Genomic DNA, 20110 nt, shown 5'->3' with positions numbered 1-20110 from the left:
AATAGTCTAAGAAAACTTTGTTGTTTTAACAGATGAAGGAAAATTAAGTTTTACTTTTACATAAGTACATGACTGATTTTGAAGGTCAATTTTATAACCCTTGGAATAAATTCATTCAATTTTAGCCAACTTGACCCTACAAGGTAAGATTCTCTCTCTCCTCAACTTTTTGTATCATTTTGTCCTTTATTTGCCTCTTTCCCATTCTGAACTAAACAGTTTTACTTAAGGACAAATTTGCTTTCTTTTCCTTTAACAAAAATGTATCTCCCTACTTCATACCATTTCTTAGCCAAAAACACTTCCTACTCTTCTTGCATAGTTTCCCTTATTATTTCTAGTAGCTTTAATTACAAATATTAATTAGAATTCTTCACCCTTAGGAGCCCTAATTTCCAGTGAAAACTAAGAAGTAAGCAATTATGAACTGTTGCACTAGTGTCCTTTAGATTGGCAATTTTGTGACTATATTTCAAAATTTCTAGAAACCCACATTTTCCCGTGACACAAGTTTTCAGTGTGGCACAAGACATCTTTACTAACAGACCCCAGTACCTTCAGTTCCTCTATAATAAAGGGTCAAAAGCAGGCAAACTTAGGCTTGTTTAGGAATTAATAATTAACATGTCAGTATTTTATCTTGTTTGGAAATGATCTAGACATTAAATGAATTCCCATCATTTAATTTAACTTCACAAAATCCTAAGGGTGAGAGCTACCAAAGATTTGGGAAACTATTTTTAAGTAAACATACCATAATACATAACTGTTGCTGGAAAGTTCACCTAAAAACTCATATCCTGCTTACATCTCTGAAAATCTTTTTCTCCCAACAATTATGTTTAGACTACCCACAAAAACTTCAGTAGACACTAGACAAGGTCAGACATCATCCTAAGCTAACTTTTCTTGCTGACACATTTTGCAACAGAGATAACGTGAACGTATTTGATCTTTAGTAAACCTAGTTAGAATAAAATTATTGTATTTAATGCTGATCACTCTAAATGTATTTTTTTTTTTAAGTAGTCTCCATGCCCAGCATGGAGCCCAAATGCTGATCACTCTAAAGGCATAGCTGTTCTAATTAAATAAAAAAAACTTGAAAAACAGTTGGGTTAATTTCTCTTATATTTCTGAGAGTTTTCAGAATCCTTAATTTACAAATGCACTTTTTTTTTTTTAAGATTTTATTTATTTATTCATTAGAGACAGAGAGAGAGAGGCAGAGGGAGAAGCAGGCTCCCAAGGAGCAGGGAGCCCAATGCAGGACTCGATCCCAGAACCCTGAGATCATGACCTGAGACGAAGGCAGACGCTTAACCATCTGAGCCACCCAGGCGCCCTACAAATGCACTTGTTTTTTAGCCAATTGAATAGAGCTCTTTACAAGTTAATTTTGGTAAAACCATACAGAGGTAGAAATAGATTTCACATTTACAACATACACATGGATGTATCTTGCACTCCCCTAATGATCTCAGGGTCATGAGACTGAGCCCCGTGTAGAAATGTAGAAATGCCCTATGTATAAATAATAAGGGAAACTATGCAAGATGAGTAGGAAGTGTTTTTGGCTAAGAAATGGTATGAAGTAGGGAGATACATTTTTGTTAAAGGAAAAGAAAGAAAATTTGTCCTTAAGTAAAACTGTTTAGTTCAGAATGGGAAAGAGGCAAATAAAGGACAAAATATATTTACTTACAACATGCACATGTATGTTGTAAATGTGAGATATAGACACATGCAAACATACAGACAGACACAAAACAGAGACCTTACAGCTTTTGTTTTAAACTTTTAGCCCTGAGATGGGTACAATAATGCAGAACTCGCAAATTTACAAAAGAGCAGTTGGATCCAAATTTTGTTTGTCAGTTACAGTATGAGTTCACCTGCTCAGATGGCTAAAGCTTTTTTTTTTTTTTTGATGGAGGGGAGGTGCAGAGGGAGAGGGAGAGAGAGAATCTGAAGCAGGCTCCACGCCCAGCGAGGAGCCGGACACGGGGCTCAGTCTCACGCCCTGATATCATGACCTGACCCGAAATCAAGAGTCGGAGGCTTAACCGACTGAGCCACCCAGGCGCCCCAGATGGCTACAGCTTTTTACTAACATTTGTGGAGAGGACATTTAAGATTTGTATTTGTCCTTGAGAAGTAATGTCTAATTACCTCCTAGGGTATTTCCATGCCAACACGGTAAGATTTACCTATTCAAGGGACAGAAAGAGAAGGTAAGTTTTCTTCTAGGAGATTTAGCACCTTTGGGTGGTGACCGCAGTCCCAGTAAAAGGGAGTACTGTTGCCTTGTCATTAGGACAGCGCCCTGTAAAAATACTTCTCTGGACTTAAGGTTAAATGGGGCCTCTTCAGGGTTGGAAATGGAAAAGGGGGTCATTTGGGTCACTGTGGTCATGGAAATGATAAACCCATTGGATCATGTCAATTTCGTGCAGCAGGAGATGGGCTTCATCTCGATGTTTTCCACTCGCTGTGAACCTTAGCAGTGATCACTGTGATGGAAGGATGGAGCACAGTGCCAGGCAATCACCATCCAAGTGAGAAGGAGGGCCCTGCTACAAATATGGGTGGCTTTAGGGGCTTATGCCTTCCCATTTCCCTCTTCCTCCTCACTGGAGGCCCCGATAACCCTGCCAACTTTCCCTTTGGTGCAGGGATGCCTTGAGAGGTGAGCTTTTAGTTCTGCCCAGTTCAGGGGAAAGCCAAGGGGGCTCAAGATCTGTGGGGTCTCTTCCAAGCATACCGCCAAGATGGATCTTTAAGAAAGTTATGGATTTGGGGGTTTTTAGAGATAATTAGGCAGTTGACACCTTTTGGCAGCTGTAACAATTCAGAGCCTATTCCAAACGAATAAGAAAACCCACAATAGCTGATTATTTCCCCTATCTCCTTGTGCATAAAATCCTTAGGGAAGGTTTGAATTTCAGTTCGGGTATAGTTTTTGGTCTCAGTTTCTGCTTTTTTTTTTTTTTTTAAAGATTTTATTTATTTGAGAGAGAGCACGCGTGAGAGAGAGAGAGAGAGAGATCACAAGCAGGGGGAGGGGTAGAGGGAGAAGCAGACTCTCTGCTGAGCAGGGAGCCCGATGCGGGACTCGATCCCAGGACCCTGAGATCATGACCTGAGCTCAAGGCAGACACTTAAGTGACTGAGCCACCTAGGCACCCTCTGTTTCTTGTTTTTATCCTATTACCTTAACCTTATTTGTTGTTACTGGACAATTTTGGATGATGTCACAGTGAACCCTCTTCGTAGATGGCCACTTTCCTTTCCAGGGTGTCCCGAGACCTCTCCAGGATTAGGATCTGCCTCCACTAACTAGCACAATGTACACCGGGTCTTTGGGAAAAGCCCCCAGGCCTCTGGAGCCCAATCGCTGAGTCTTGGCTTGTTGGTATGCATGGCACCGAGTAACACCTAGAATGACACCTAGCACCCATGAGGGTCTGCATTTGTCAGGGAGCTGGTTGGTGTACCTCCTCAGGGCTCTTAGGAGGCATTGGAACCAGATGTTGAGGACATTTATAGATGCGTTTTTTTTTTTTTTTTTTTAGGTAGTGACGATAGCCTTGCTATCCAACCCACCCTCCTTAGCTCTCCTTGGCCTTGAGTCTATAAGACCCTTATGCGCATTAATAGTCAGTTAAAGCCTTTGTAATTAGTGGTCTAATTGTCTCATTAGACCACGTGGCCTTGATCATGCTGCTCTGGGGAGATCATTGGATAATCATGGCAGCCTCGAACTTTCGGGTGGGGCTACCGCAGGCCACATGCCACAGAGGCAATATGAGAAAGCCCACAGCGGGGTGACAGACCCCCTGCAAGCCGAGTTCCTTTTCCAGATAGTGTCACCCACCTGACTCGGGTGGTTGGTAAGCAGGTCGCAGGTAACAAGGGCATTCCCCTTGGTTAATTGCAAGGGCAATCATGCAATCCTGCCACCTACACTGTGGTTCTTATGATTGCAAGACACCCTTCGGCAATCACCATCAGGAAACTTGGAAAAAATAAAGGTTTATTACTTACGGGATCTGGAAACTACACAGCCCACCTGGGGCCACACAGCGATGTTGCGGGGGGGGGGGGGCAATGTGTGTGGTGGGGAGAGGGAGAGAGAATGAGAGAGCACACACAGGCCTGGGGTTCTGCTTTTATTGGGGTTGAAGGTTTTGCGGGCTCACTCTTTATTGGTGAATTCAAAACATAAGAGTAGAAATTTAAAGTGTTAGGAAGAGAGGAAACAAAACAAAAACAAAAACAAAACGAGCCTTCCAAATGATCAGTTACTGAAATCAACCAAGATCTTAAAAACCAAGAGACCTCCGGTGGGGGAAGTGGCCTGGCTCCTTGTCCCGTCCTGTGGCTGGCAATCTCTGACGTGAATGCCTCAGCCCTCAGAGCTAAGTCAGGCACTTGCTTTGCAGAAAAGAACAGAACCCCAACGGCCAGGGTTTACACTACGTCTTACTCCCATTTTTAGTGAAATCCACACTCCATTCAGGGCATCAGGCCCTCCTCACTTCCTTAGAAACCACCCACCATGAATTAGAAGATCACCCTTCCCCAACCTTTCCCTGTGGGGGCTAAAAACATTAGGGCATTACCCCAAGGAGATGGAACAGAATTCGCAACAGGAGGGACAGGGGTTGTGAAGGCCGTCCGGAGGCCACGGGGCAGGGGGGTGGGGAGGAGAAGCTTCTCTCAGCCCGGACCTCAGGGAAGAAACGTTAAGTGTTAGTTTATCACCTTCATCAGAGCCAGGTTACAACACCTGCGCAGGGATCGGGCTCTGGGGATGGCACAGCACCGCTGAGGTGGGAGGCTTGGGGCCAGGACCCTTGCTCCATCAGCCCCCTGGGGGATGCAGCTCTGAAAAGGCAGAGTGGGGAAGGCTACCTGGCTCCACCTCCAGGAGGTCTCACCTGGGCCAGGTGCTCCTCAGGAGGGGAGGAATGACACTTCCCAGTGTCAGGGATTGGGATGGGTGTTAATGACCCTGCGTAACCTCTACAAGCTGTGTGGTTTCCCTGTGTTCAAAAGCTGGGAACATAGGGTGCAGATGGTGGGAAAAGGGCGCTTTCCCATGAGGTACCCGATTCCCAGGCCAGTTCCCAGAAGTCCCTGGGGGTGCCAGGGCCAGGGTTGGGGACAAATGATCCTCTGTGCCCTTTCATGGGGCCTGCTGGTCTGGACGCAGAGAAGAGGGAACACTTGTCTGTTTTCTCCCTCAGCCCCGCCCACACTTTCCTCTAGAGGAAGGCTGACTTGGGGGATCAAAGCTTCACTGCCTGTCTTGGGACCCAGACATGTGAGGTTTCCCAAATCCCGTTAGTTGGCCTGTGGTGGGGTCGCACCCCCATCTCCCCTGAGTATAAGTGAAGACTTACTGCTGTCTCTTAAAGGTCGTGGACTGTCCCCAACTCCAAAGGTCATGTGGAGGTAGAAGGCCCTGGAAGGGGGACAGGGTGATGCCTCCCTGAAAGCAAGTGTTCTTCCAGAGAACCTAACTGGCTGTTCCCATGGGGTCCCTCCTCCCTAGAGGAGGACAAAACCCAGAAACAGGACAGGGGGTTGAGATAGGTCTGGCAACTTTCTGACATCCCTTGACAACACTGGTTCCATTTTAACCACCAGACTGTGATCAGGTTTGTAAACAATACCCCCTCCAGATCACCTTCTCAGGGTCCAGAGAGATGTCTTCATGGCTATTCTGGCCCTACCCCGGGCCTTCTCCCTGACTGGGGCATCCCCAGGTCCCCAGAGGAGCTCACACCCCCATGCTGCTCTTCTCATCCTCCTTGGGGCTGGGCTCCTCCTGAATCTTCTTCATCTCCCAGCCCCGGACCCAGGTATAGGCAGAGGAGCCCCCCAGCACCATCATGTTGCTTGTCCACCAGAGGAAGCTCTTGGTCTCCTCGTAGTAGAGCACCGCCAACACGGTCTGGGCACAGGCTTTGGCTGTGCCGGACACGTTATGGGTCAGGGGGCTGGTGAACTTGATCTGTAGACCGGTCACGTAGCCGATGGCAAAGCCGAACAGGCCGCCCAGCGTCATCATGCCCCAGAAGTGGGCGCTGCCCAGCTGGGAAAAGTCACGGAGGGCCTGCAGCTCCCCCAGTAGCAGGAGCAGGGGCAAGAAGAGGACGCAGGCGTTGACATTGTTGTAGAAGGTCAGGCGCCAGATGCTGCCATCCACTGCCGGGAGCACCTTCTTGGTGTAGATGGCGTTGAGCGAGACACAGAGGCTGGCCAGCACGCCAAAGAGGGTGCCCGTCCAAGACAGTGTACCCTCTGCCCCCTCCTGGTCCACACCAAGCCAGAAGCCACCTGCAGGCGGGGGGAGGGGAGGGGCATGAGGGATGAGGACGGGGAGGAAGGAGGACAGAGAATTTTGCCACCAGAGTTCACAGAGTGTAATGCAGTCCTCACCCTCCCATCCCTCCCTGCCTCTCTGCAATAGATATGTCCAAGCGCTCTATGACATGCAAAGCACCGTGCAAGGGCTGGGAAGTGGCCCAGGACACGAACGCTTTCTCCAGAGCTTACATTCTAGCAGAGGAGGAAGACATTAAAACAATTCATTTCCCAATTATTTAATTACAATTGTAATGAGGGCCATAAAACAGTGCAGTGTGCTCTGAGAACCCATAATCCGCAGCTACGCTGGCCTGAGGCATCTGGAAAGTTATGCTGGAAATGAGCTCCAAAGGGCCGAGTGCTTGGTGGCTAAGGTGACTCTGGGCAAGTGACTTAAGGTCCCAGAGCCTTGGCTTCCTTGTCTGTAGAATGGCAGCCTGTAATGAGGTAGAATTACTTGTGGCCTGAGGTCTTTGGAGACAGTCCACTCTTTCGGACACTCAGTCTGTGTCACCTCCTGCTCACAGAGCCTCCATGGCTCCCCATTGCCCCCCATCAAGACTACACTCTTCCGCCTGGCACACTGGGCTTCCCGCACCCTTGCCTGTCTCTGTCCCACAATTGTCCCGAGTTCTCTCTCTTGTCTCCCTGCTTCTCACGCTGGGACTCAGTGTCCTTGTTCATGTCCTGCACCAGAAACACCCTCCTCCTCCTTTCTGGGAGATTCTACTCATGCTTCAAGATCAAAGTCGGCCTCTCCAGACCCCAAGTCCCCAGACCTCCCCCAGGCCTCATCCTGCCTGGGATTCCCTGCAAGACCCCTTGCCTGCCCTAGGCTGTTAGGCACCTGCCCTTGGGGACGACTACACCATCTCTTTAGCGAGACCCCACCTTCTGAGGAGGCAGGGCCTGAATCTTGGTGTCAGAGAGATGTGGGCTCTAATCAGGTTCTGCCATTGAGAGGCTGGGTGGCCTGAGGAAAGTTGCCTAAACTCTTCTGAGCTCCCATTTCCTTCATCTGTAGAGACCTGGGTCACTTTCTTGACCCTCTCATTCCAACCAAACTACTTCCCACCTTGCAACCAGAATGATCTTCCTAAAGTACAGATAGATCTGCTCAAGTCCTGCCCTGGCTTAAAGCCCTTCCTCGCCTACTACCCTCAGGAAACCTTCCAGACTCATTTAACTTGGGCAGCCTCCTGTCTGGGGAGTCCTGCTCTGGCTCGAACAGGAAGAAACGCACAGGTACTTTTTTCTGTCTAGAACATTCTCTCCTCACCCCTTCTTTATACCCATCTAGTACTTCCTCCAGAACACCTGCTTGGATTACCCCATTCCCAACCCCGTCTTCCTCTCCACCACCCCCAGGTTCTCTTCTACACCCCCATCACAGCCTTACCCCCGGCAGCAGAACTCACCACCAGGCACCACCACCATGCCCTTCAGGAGCACAGGCGCCCCGTCCACCTTTGCCAAATTCGTCTCCCCAAAGTTTGGCATGGTCTCTGTCATGTGCCTGGCCGGCAGTTAGTGTTTGTTGACTGACTGAGCGACCACGGGAGTGGAGGTTGTTCGGGAGGTGCCTTTGAGGGTTGAAGGAGATAAAGCATCTACTACGTACACTCACGCACGGTATTCTCTTTCCTGGCAGAGCCTTGGCAAACAGCTACCTGTACACCTGCTCTGGGGGTGTGGAGGGTTGGCCAGAGCACCCTCCGTCCTCCTGCTCCTTACTTTCCAATTTCAGAAGGGGCGCCCACCACAAGGTTCTGCATTCGAGAGGGGCTCGCACCCAGAAGGAGCTCTGAAAGGTACTATGAAAGCTGCAGGGGTCCAGGAATAGTCACTGGAGACCCATCTTAAGGGGAAGCCCAACCGAGAGGGGGCCGGGCCTGGGGCCATCAGTATGGCCAGAAAATGCCCTTTCTCAGGAGCCATCACACCATCAGCTACTTTGATTACTTTTAGGATCTGGGCCTAGTTTCCCCAGTGACTTCACCTTTCTGTATGCAAACTGTCCCCCCCTACACCCCAGGTTCCCCGCTCTCCCCCTCCCTCCCCCACCTCCTGCTGGTCTGCAGGGCTCAAATGGAGATTCCTGGGGCATTTGGCTAAGTGAGGCCTGGGACTCTGCATCAGCTCTGGAGGGACGGGGTGGGGGGGTGGGGGGCTCTGAAAATCTGCCAGGGGTCTCGGCAGCTCCTTCTGTTCTAACCTCAGCCTTCTCCCCTCTCCCATCTTGGGGCTGGACTGAGGAGTCTGAGATCCAGCAGTTGCTTGATGAGAGTGACATTTTCTAGGACGGGTGGCAACAATGTGCCTCGGCTGGACTCTGAGACACCAGCAAAGAATACGTAGGTCAATCAACACAAACTTTACGGCCCCAGGAAAAACAGGTTAGAAGAAAGACCACATTCCTGAATGACAGAGCACTGGGAGGATTCTGAGGGAAGTGGGCGCTCCCTTACCCAGAATGCTGCAAAAAACCATTCTGTGATGATGGAAATGTTCTATCATCTGCTCTGCCCAATACAGTAGCTACTGGCCCCATGTGGCTATTGAGCGCTTGAAACGTGGCTACACGGGGCTCCTGGGTGGCTCAGATGGTTAAGCGTCTGCCTTCGGCTCAGGTCATGATCCCAGCGTCCTGGGATCGAGTCCCGCATCAGGCTCCCTGCTCCTTGGGAGCCTGCTTCTCCCTCTGCCTCCCTCTCTCTCTCTGTCTTTCATGAATAAATAAATAAAATCTTTAAAAAAAAAAAGAAACGTGGCTACAGATTCAGGTTATAACACCTGCAACTGAAGAACTGAATTTTAAAAATGTCGCTGCATTTGAATGAACTTAAATTGAAATAGACACATGTGGTCAGCCAGTGCACACACAATTTCTAGGGCACAAGAACAGAGTAGAGGGGTTAAAAGCATAGGCCTGGGGGGCGCCTGGGTGGCTCAGTTGGTTAAGCGACTGCCTTCGGCTCAGGTCATGATCCTGGAGTCCAGGGATGGAGTCCCGCATCGGGCTCCCTGCTCGGCAGGGAGCCTGCTTCTCCCTCTGACCCTCCCCCCTCTCATGTGCTCTCTGTCTCTCTCATTCTCTCTGTCTCAAATAAATAAATAAAATCTTAAAAAAAAAAAAAAAAAAAAAAGCATAAGCATAGGCCTGGGAGTCTGGCCAATCTGGGTTTGTGCCACCGCCTGGATACTTCCTAGCTGCGTGGCCCTGGGTAAGTAACTTAACCTCCCTGAGCTTCAGTTTCCTTGTTTGTCTGGAGTTGATGAGGGTGATGCTACCACTCAGGGGACCTCTGGGGAACAAAGGAGATGCTATGTGTGAATGATCTGCACAATGTCCCCATAGATAATTCTTCCTTTCTAAGGGTCAAGTGTGGGAAGACAGCTAAAATTTCTCAAAGCTTATTCCTCTCTATTCTCTTAGCCATTACTACGAGCCTGCAAAGTCAGAGGGTGATGGTATACTTATTACAAGATGTATTCTCCTCTGGAAATAGCACTGGATGGGGAGTCAGGGCACTTGAACTCTTGAGAAGCAATACAGTGGTTAACATATGGAGCCAGACTGCTTGAGATCAGATCCCAGCTCTGCCACTTATTAGCTGTGTGATCGTCAACAAATTACTGAACTTCTCTCTACCTTGGTTTTTTTCCCCTCTGTGAGATGTAGCTTATAATCCCATCTTGTTATGAGGGGCCCTGGCTGGGCCCCTAACTTGCTGGCGACCTCAGGAAGCTTATGCTCTCTGGGCCCCAGGCTCTTCCTCACATGACTTTGGGCAAGGGAACCGGGACAGATAAAGTCCAAAGATGCTTGGCAGGGTTGCTCTTTGGGGTTTTGGCTCCCCCATGCCTCCCCACGCCCCGTGGCCCTGGCTGGCCACTCACCGATGATGATGCCGCAGGTGAGCAAGGCATAGAAGGAGGTGGTCTGCTTGAGCAGCAAGTAGGAAAGGAGCACATTGAAGACGGTGGTGAGTGAGCGGCCCACATTGTAGAAGGCCACCCCGACATACTTGAGGCAGAGGTTGTTGAAGGTGATCATGCCGATGAAGACCACGGACAGGGGCAGGACACTGCGGGCCACCTTAAGGTCCAGGCGCAGGGAGGGAAAGTCCATGGCGCCAGGGCAGAGGGCGGCCAGGGTGCTGAGGCTCTTGCACAGCAGGGTGGTCACCAGGCACTGGTAGAAGGTGACGAAGATGGGGGTGTCCAGCTGTAGGGAGGGGCTGTCCAGCAGGTACTTGTTAAGGAACACCATGGAGATGGAGGTGGCCCAGTAGAGTGACACCACCAGTGTGATCTGCAGAGCCCGCAGCAGGAAGGGCTTCTCCTTGCTGGCCTCTGCCTCTCCCGAGGGGTCGGAGGCCCCCATCAGTGCCATGTGCAGGATCCGGGACCGCTTCAGAGGGGCCCTGTTCATGGTAGCGGAGGAACTGGGTCACCCTACAGCCAGAACTCGAGTACAGGGCAGTTCGCTCCTGTCTGCTTTCTGCAAGCCGCAGCCCTCAACTGTCACATGGGGGGTGGCCTAGAGGCCTCCCCACCCAGAGGTTCTGTTTTGGGGGGAGCCCCACAACCTGCTCCCACTCTGAGGGGGCTCATGAGACAAGACACGGGGAGGGGTGAGGAAGAGGCTAAGGTTAGACAGAAGACCTGTCAGGGAAGAAGGGGCTGGTGCCTGGGAGGGATGGGTCTCAGGAAGAAGGGAGGGGAGAGGGAAGGAAGAAGAGGGAGGGGGAGGAAGGCAGGGCGAAGGTGCTGGAGCAGGGCAGAGGATAGCGTGAGGAAGAGCGAGGGAGGCCTGGGCGGCTGCAGGGAGAAAGGGGAGGCATGCAGGAAGCTGAATGGAGGGAGGGCGTGCGGGGGCGTTTGGAAAGAGGGGTGCAGGGAAGGTCAGAGGTGCTCAGGGCGGGGTCCGAAGGACGCAGGAAGAGGCCGGGCCAGCCCGAGCCCGCAGCGCACCGCCTTCTGGAGCCCCAGCTCGGGTTCAGCCCCGGAGCCTCCGGACATCCGAGGCCGCGCCCCCCGCGAGGCGGGCCCTGGACTCATTTCCTGACACGCCCCCGACCCCTCCTTAAAGGGCCCGCGCGCCCGGCGTCAGCCTTAAAGCCACAGCCGCGAGAAACAGCCTTCAGAGTCAGGTTCGCGTCCGGCCCACCAACCGCCTCTCGGCTCCTGTGCACTCCCCGCTCGGGGATGGGGGGCGGGGGGCGATCGGCCTCTGCGGAAGGTTCCTATAGGTGCTTGAGCCTCGGCCCCCTTCCTGAAAGCCCTCCCCAACCCCAGCTCCGTCTCCACCAGAAGCTAACTACCGCCCCCTTCCCGACTCCGCTCACCAGCAGGTCCACCGTCCCCTTCCCCCATCTCGGGCCCGACCGCACCCCCATTGCCTCGGCAGCGCCTAGAGTCCCTGGGCGTCTAGAGAACCCCTACCAGCCCCCCATCCCTCTACTAGCCCCAGCTCACTCTCCCTTGTCGCATTCCCTTCCTTTCCCCCACTTTCACTTCCCCCATCCCTCTTCCAAGTCTGAGCCACCCCCCTTCCCCCCGTGGCGCTCCTTGAGGGCCGAGGCCACAACATCCCTTCAGGACTTCAATCACTCTGCGCGATCTCCCCCCGCCCCATTTGAGAACAGCCATATGCGTGCGAGCCTCAAGGCAACACACCCCCGGCTCCCTCCCCCTTCTAAAAAACCCCTTCCCCAAGCCGGGCCCAGCCGCTAGCTCTGGCCCCAGGGCTGGCGTTCCCGGGCCTCGATGGCGACCCCGCGCTCACCTCCTCTAACGCACTGGCCTCCCGCCCGCGCTGCCGAGCGCTGCACCTGCCGCGCCGCACCTGCAGCACCGCGCGTAGGGCCGCGCCCGCTGGAGACGACTTCCTGCTCCCAGCCCGGGGTGTGGGCGCCAAGCCAACCTCGCCAGCCTGCTCCCCATGTGGCGCCCGGAGGCGGCGGCTGGACGACCCCGGGCCCAGCCTGACCTCGGCCCCGGGTTGTCCCTCCTGTCGTGGGAGCAAGCCTCCTCCCGTTTCCAAGGCCATCCGAAGCCCAGTACCCCGGCCGGGCCCGCCCTGGATACCCCACTCCAATTACCGCCGCTTGCACGTCCCTGGACCCGGCTTCATCCCTGGCCCGCCGCGTGCCCCGCGCCTCGAGCCCCGCCTGCGCTTCCAGAAGTGCGCGCGGGAACCGCTTCCTGCGGGTAGTAAGCCGAAGGTTCTCTGCCATCTTCCAGGAACCGGGCCTGGGAAGTCTGGCACCAGCCAGGGTCCGTCACTCACCAGGCAGCCTGGAGGGCCCACTTCTCCCTGGTTCTTGTTCTGGCACCAACGTTGGGCGGCTCACTTCTGAGTTCTCTTTGTTGTAAAAAGGAGGGGGCCAGCAGGACTATACCAGAGGGCCCCAACTTCCTTGCCCATTACTCTGGCTGGTATGGTTGGAAGTAGGGACTACCATCTGTTTGTAGTATTTCAAACACCATTTAATTAGTACCATTTAATGTACAGGTGAGATGTGTTAGATTTGCTTTAAAATACTCAGAATATTAAAGAGGAAAAAAAAAAGAGATGGATGGATAGGTAAAACAAGATAGGCACAATGTTGATGATTTTATAAGAGTCATTTTACTTTTGTGTACATCTGAAACTTTCCATAAGAGGGTAAAACCTGTGGAGTACATTTAAAGTCTCACATGCTAACTGCATAAAACCTGGGCCCAATTTAACACAGCCCTTGGTGGGCTATGCGGAACCGGAAGCATTCCAGGGAAATAAGCACCTTCCAGCAGCCCCAAGGCAGGGGCAAATGCCCCAGAGTGAGCTTTGCCCCAGGCCTATTCTCTTCCATCATCAGGCCTCTGGCCCTTGCTCCCTGGGTCCCCCACTACTCCCCCTTCCTCCAGAGATGGGACTTCCTGCTTCCTAGTTATGGGCTGGTCTCCTGGTGGAGATTGCCATCTGGTCACCTCATCATCTTTGGGATCAGATTACCCTTTGGGGACCGAAGGACTGAAAGGGACTGAACTGGTCATCGGAATTCTACTTGGAGGGTCTCATCCCAGGGCCAGACTTTGAAGGCTGTGGGTTTCATTGTGTTAAGAGCAATCAAGTCCTCTCTGCTCTTCTCTCTTAGTCCTGATGTCTCACTATGACAAATAATTTAATGACAAACAGGGCAAACTGGTCTGCGAGAGGCTCTGGTTTCCTGGAAGGGCCCTTCTCCTTGGCACATTAACAGAATTAATTTATCTGATGAATGTGCTACCACTTTGAGGCCCTAGGGAAGAAATGCATTCTGTATATAGGTCAGATGCTCTTCACTGAGAGAGACCAGGGACAGTCCATGCTGGGTATGTGGGGCATAGCCTGGGCTCTCCGCAGCCCAGGTGACCAAAATGTATCCCTGTCTCTAATCTCTCCTCTTCCTTACATTTTACCTGAAATTCCACCATTAGCTTCAGTCTCCTGCATTAGGGTTGTAATAGGCCAGTAGGGCAAGTTTCCCAGATTCCAATCCTTTTTGTTCCTCATGAGGGAAAGGGGGGAGGGGTGTGTTTCTTAGGGGTCTAGGGCCTCGGGAGGTGTGCACTTTGCACAGTTGATTTGCTTTTGAATTTTTCTTAAGGATTCTTAATTTTCTAAACCGTTCATCATGGGTGAGGTTTTAGGTCTTGTCAAGAGTAATTACCCAGTGTGTGAACTTGGTGTGAAGCAGAACATAAGGTCATCAACGTGACAGGTGGAATGATGTAAGAATCCAGGAAGGAGGGCCCCTTATGGGTGGAGTTCTATTCTTGCCTTGGCAGGGAGCCACTAATGACGTCAGAAGGCAATCTCTACCAGACAGAGTGACCGGAACTAACCTCCCAGGGGTAGGGGACAGTGGGTCTGTACCAGTAGGGCCTGAGAATTTCTGGGAACACACAGATGTCAACTCTCTCACCCCTGAGTTCAACAAGAACTCATGAGCCTACTTTGTGTGGCGGACACTACCAGTTGTCTACCAAAATTCATTCTCCCATTCGTCCAAGAAAATTGGATGGTAGCTGGTCATGTGGTTGCCCAGCCAGAGACTACATTTCCCAGCCTCCCTTGTGGGGAGGTGAACCATGTGACTTAATGGATGGTAAAAGGAGGTGATAGATGCTACTTTCCAGGTCTGGGCCCTATGACTTCAGGTGTGTGCCTTCCATGCTCTTGTCTCCTCTTCTCATAACCTGGGACCTAAATGTGTCTATAGCCTAGCTGTGACCATGCAGGCAAGGTGAATATCTTAGGGGCTCTGTGAGCAATATGATGGAAAGAGCCAGGGTCCCTGATTGTGTGGAGCAGAGACACTTGCCAGTGTGGACTGCCTACATTGAAACTGTTAAATGAGAGGGAGGTCAACTTATGTTCTTTATGTACTGTGCAGTTATAAAGGGATCTCTGATATAGCAGCTTTGCCTTTAGTCACATACCCACTGTAGTCTATATTTCCTTCTTCTTATGTACATATTCTCTAGGCAAAATTGAGAAGGCATGACATAATTACAATGACCTCTGACTCTCTTTCTTGCTCTGTCTCAGTTTATCTATCTATCTATCTATCTATCTATCTATCTATCTATCTATCTATCTACCTATCTATCTATCATCTATACCTACCTGTCTATCCATCCATCCATCCATTTATTCATCCATCTATTCATCCATCTTGTTTTTATCCAGGACCTGGCACACGCCTGCCATAGTAGATGCTCAGTACCTATTTGTGGAATGAATGGAAGTCAGACCACCAGAAGAAGTGCTTGAAAAATCAAGGCCAATTTAAGACCTTTATTGTCCCTAAGCCCTGAAAGTTTATGAGGCTCCTCATTTATCCTATATGTAATTCAAAATGAAAAATTAATACTAAATTGTAAAATAAAAGCAGAGCAAAAAGTGTTCTGATTTTTAAAAAAATTTTTTTTAAATTTAAATTCAACTTAGTTGACATATAATGTATTATTAATTTCGGGGGTAGAATTTAGTGATTCATGAGTTGCATATAACACCCAGTGCTCATTACATCACGTGCCCTCCTTTATGCCCATCACCCAATTACCGCACCTCCCAATGCCCCCCCACCTCCCCTCCAGCAACCCTCAGTTTGTTCCCTGTAGTTAAGAGTCTCTTATGGTTTGCCTCCCTTTCTGTTTTTATCTTATTTTATTTTTCCTTCCCTTCTCCTATGTTCATCTGTTTTGTTTCTTAAATTCCATATTGGAGTGAAATCATATAATAATTGTCTTTATCTGACTTATTTTGCTTAGCATAATACCGTTTAGTTCTATTCACATCATTGCAAATGGCAAAATTTCTTTTTTTTTTTTTAAGATTTTATTTATTTATTTGACAGAGACACAGCGAGAGAAGGAACACAAGGGGGTTTGTGGGAGAGGGAGAAGAAGGCTTCCTGTGGAGCAGGGAGCCTGATGTGGGGCTCGATCCCAGGACCCTGGGATCATGACCTGAGCCGAAGGCAGACGTTTAATGACTGAGCCACCCAGGTGCCCCAAAATTTCATTCTTTTTGATGGCTGAGTGATATTCCATTGTATATACAACCACATTTTTGTTGTCCATTCATCTCTCGATGGACATTTGGATTCTTTCCATATCTGATTTTTCTTATGAAGATTGGAATGTTCCTTTGAAAATAATATATTCTTTCCAGAAAAAAATATTAGGTCTTTCCTTTGCTGGTACTTGTGGTAGATGCTATTAATTGTCTACCCTATGAGCTGGCAAACTTCTTCTGTAAATGACCAGAAAGTAAATATTTTAGACTCTGTGAGCCATACAGTCTCTGTAGTAACTAGTCAACACTGCTGCTGTAGTGTTGTAAACAAATGGGTGCAGCTGTGTTTCAATAAAACTTTATTTATAAAGATAGGCCATAGGCCAGATGTGGTTCACTGCTTATAGTTTGCTGACCCCTGTTTTACCCTATATTACTTTATCCTTTTTCCTTACTAACATTACCCATATTTTATGTGTATGTCAGTGTTTCCCCCTAAGAATACCTCCTTCTCAGACTCCCTTGTAGCTGGATGTGACCATGTGACATACTTTTAGCCCGTGAGTCATAAGCTGAGGATTTCTGGGAAAGCTTTGATTTTTGGATATAAGTATAGTCTTTGTTGCCTCTTTTTCTTATATGCTATGTGTGTGTGTGTGTGTGTGTTTTAAGATTTTATTTATTTATTTGAGAGAGAGAAAGGGAAAGCACAGAGGGAGAGTGACAGGGAGAAGCAGACTCCCTGCTGAGCAGAGAGCCCCATGTGGGGCTTGATCCCAGGACCCTGGGATCATGACCTGAGCTGAAGGCAGACGCTTAACCCACTGAGCCACCCAGGCACCCCATATGTTCTGTCTTTAATGCATACCTGAGGTCTGGAAGGGCGGCAGCTATCTTGTAACCATGAGACAAAAGATCTGAGGAAGAAAGCTAAGGATGGCAGAGCAGAAGCGTGGAGATGAGCTGTCATCCCAGCTCTTGGCTGCATATTATTGTAGGAGATGAATAAACCCCTATCAGAGCAAGCCATTGCAGCATGGTATTCTGTCTCTGGCAGGCAACCATAGTCCCGACTGCAATATGCTCTAATGGGTAATTCATTGTTGCTGGAACTCATGTGTAAGGTTCCGGGAAGGCTTGGGATTGGCTGGCACTGCGTCTGAGCCAGCAATGTAGGGGATACAATTATCAGGGAGTGAAGCCAAGCTGCAGAGCTGGCGGTGGGTGGAGAATTCTAAAGGCAGGGCCCATTTGCTGGAGAAGGATGAGGAGCAGAAGAGCCAATATCAGGATAGGTGAATTCCAAAGCATGGGGTGCATGGCCAGGGATGAGGGCTTTTCAACAAAAAGGAGGTCCCCACATGGGAACAGAGTGGGAAAACTGCAGAGGATTAGCAAAGAGCTAGCTGCTCTTTAACAAAAAATGTTTACCAGAGACATCACCTTTTTCCCCCTGGTCTGGCTTCTGGAAAGCACCTAGCTTTGGACTGTGCAGGCCTTTTTGTTTCTGTGAGATCTAGAGTAGCCAAAGGTGTTACTCTCTAAAGCCCCTGTAATATGCATCTGGGTAATCTACAAGCAGGCTTGCTGTCTCCTCCAGATTAGCAGTTTATCTGTGGGGATTGAGAACCACTGTCAGTCCTTCTTGGCAGAGGATGTTTTACTAACAGCTAACACATGTTGGAGGGTGGTTTCAGGCCCGATGTTTTATATGCAACATGCCAGTCCTTGCCATGACGCTATGAGGGGCAGTCTCATTATCACCCCTATTTTACAGATGAGGAAATTGAGATCCAGGGATGTTGAGTCACTAGCCCAAGGCCACCCAGGGAGGAGGTGAGGGCCAAATTTGAACCCAGGCCAGTTTGCTGAGCTAAAGTTCGTCCTGTTGCGTGAACTCAGCTCATCCTGAGCCTAGGTTTTCCAGTTGGTCTCCTGGGTCCCTGGGCCTAGGGAGTGACCCTGGTCTCAAAGGTAAAAGGCTCTGATTCTCATCCCAGATGGTATATGGAGTAGCAGGGGAGAGCTTGTTGAGGCAAAATGGAATTTACTGGCTCAGGTCATTGGAAAGTCCAGGGGGAGTCCTGGCTTTAGAAAGTGCAGCTTGACCAAGCAGCTCAAAAAATGTCATCAAATAGATCCTGGTCTGGGCCCTTTGGCTTTCTTCTTCTTCTTCTTCTTCTTTTTTTTTATTCTTATGTTAATCCCCATACATTACATCATTAGTTTTTGATGTAGTGTTCTATGATTCATTGTTTGTGCATAACACCCAGTGCTCCATGCAGAATGTGCCCTCCTCAATACCCACCACCAGGCTAACCCATCCTCCCACCCCCTCCCCTCTAGAACCCTCAGTTTGTTTTCCAGAGCCCATCGTCTCTCATGGTTCGTCTACCCCTCCGATTTCCCCCCCTTCATTCTTCCCCTCCCGCTACCTTCTTCTTCTTTTTTTTTTTCTTAACATATATTGCATTATTTGTTTCAGAGGTACAGATCTGAGATTCAACAGTCTTGCACAATTCACAGCGCTTACCAGAGCACACACCCTCCCCAGTGTCCATCACCCAGTCACCCCATCCCTCCCACCCCACCCCCCACTCCAGCAACCCTCAGCTTGTTTCCTGCGATTAAGAATTCCTCATATCAGTGAGATCGTATCTTCTCAGGCTCCATGTGATGGCAAAATGGCTTCAAGCATCCCAGACCTTACAGCATTCAGAGTTTTGTTGTTGTTGTTTATTTGTCTGTTTTAAAATAGACTATTTTTAAAAAGATTTTATTTATCTATTTGAGAGAGAGCACGCACGCAGGAGCAGGGGGGAGGGGCAGAGGGAGAGGGAGAAGCAGGCTCCCTGCTGAGCAGGGAGCTGGACACGGGACTCGATCCCAGGACCCTGGGATCATGACCTGAGCTGAAGGCAGTCGCTTAACCAACTGAGCCACCCAGGCGCCCTAAATAGACTATTTTTAAGAGCAGTTTTAGGTTCACAGCAAAATTGAGCAAAAGGTACAGAGATTTCCCATTTCCCCCGACATTCAGGTATTTTAGTCCAGTGGGAAAAAAAGAATTCACCGTTTCTCAGAAGCCTTGAGGTTTACTCTGAGTGGTTTGGCTCAGGTCCTATAATCACCCTTGACTGATCATTGTGTTCAGTTGGATAAACCCAGCCTCTGGCTTAAGCTCTTCATTCATCGCAGGCTCCACCCCTCGAGCCGGCAGAGGTGGTGTGAGGGTGGGGAGAGGGTGGCTCTGGGACTGAAATTTAGGAGGTATTGCCGGAAGAAGAGGGATGGATGCTGGCAAGTGACCAATGTGCACTGTGAGGGGCCAGGATTGGATGGGGGACAGAGTATCGGGACAGTTGCATGGACCTCTTCCCTCCTTGGCTCCTGTGGTTCCGCTTTGTTCAGGGCTCTCCCACACTCACCCTTAAACCTGGCGAGCTTCTTGTCCTGCAGGACTCTGTGCAGACCTGGCGTCCACAGGGGACCCTCCAGTTAAATTAGATCTTCCTGATAATGTACTCTTGCAGCTTCCCTCTGTCCATGAGAGGTGAAGAGAGTACACACAGAAGGCAATGATTCTCTTTTTGGGTAAGAACGTCCCAGGCTCTGGGGCGCCTGGGTGGCTCAGTCGTTAAGTGTCTGCCTTCGGCTCAGGCCCTGATCCCAGGGTCCTGGGATCGAGCCCCGCATCGGGCTCCCTGCTCAGCGGGAAGCCTGCTTCTCCCTCTCCCACTCCCCCTGCTTGTGTTCCCTCACTCCCTGTCTCTCTGTCAAATAAATAAATAAAATCTTTAAAAAAAAAAAAAAAGAATGTACCAGGCTCACTTTAGGAGTGCACCCCCCACCCCCACCGGCTTTTGCAGTCTTTGGGGGGCCATCAGTTCACAAGCTTGCTTTCCTCCAGCCAAAGGGGTGTGGGTACACGACGCAGGCCAGGCCGATGAACCCATGGATGATTTTCTTCTTCATTTGAAATGGAAACAACAGCCACCACCACCACCACGAGACCTAAAATTGGTTGCAGCTGATTTACGGTGGCAGCCATGGCAGAAAGCGTGTTCACCGTTTCCTGCCCCAGAGCTGCCCTGCTTGCTGGTCCTTCCCAACCCCATGCTGCTTTTTCCTCGGTTCTGCGAGCAACCCTGAGCTCTTCCAATGCCTTTTTTACGTACA

The 20110-nt window shown here is 50.0% G+C and overlaps 1 protein-coding gene and 1 long non-coding RNA gene across 3 annotated transcripts in view; one reads left to right on the top strand and one right to left on the bottom strand.

The window, feature by feature from the left end:
- Positions 1–4157: 4157 nt before the first annotated feature.
- On the bottom strand, positions 4158–12547 carry SLC35C1 (solute carrier family 35 member C1). Of its 2 annotated transcripts, none has more exons than XM_035012638.1 (3): positions 12486–12547; positions 10279–10805; positions 4158–6348 (listed from the first exon to the last, which is right to left on the bottom strand). In XM_035012638.1, the coding sequence occupies exons 1-3, from the start codon at positions 12515–12517 to the stop codon at positions 5789–5791; spliced, it is 1119 nt and encodes a 372-aa protein (XP_034868529.1). In that variant the 5' UTR covers positions 12518–12547; the 3' UTR covers positions 4158–5788. The 2 variants fall into 2 exon arrangements, with proteins under 2 accessions (XP_034868529.1, XP_034868531.1); XM_035012640.1 differs by lacking the exon at positions 12486–12547 and adding an exon at positions 12170–12279.
- LOC118015799 overlaps positions 11474–20110 on the top strand; it is a 109223-nt gene continuing 100586 nt past the window's right edge. The window contains exon 1 of the long non-coding RNA XR_004680704.1: positions 11474–11534. This is a non-coding gene — a long non-coding RNA (uncharacterized LOC118015799). The remainder of the gene's footprint in view (positions 11535–20110) is intronic.

This window comes from Mirounga leonina, unplaced genomic scaffold, assembly GCF_011800145.1.
Source record: "Mirounga leonina isolate KUSES-001 unplaced genomic scaffold, KU_Mleo_1.0 Mir_166, whole genome shotgun sequence".
In the NCBI taxonomy this organism is placed as follows: Eukaryota; Metazoa; Chordata; class Mammalia; order Carnivora; family Phocidae; genus Mirounga; species Mirounga leonina.
The sequence above is the reverse complement of the archived record's forward strand: the minus strand, read 5'-3'. Positions and strand labels throughout refer to the sequence as shown.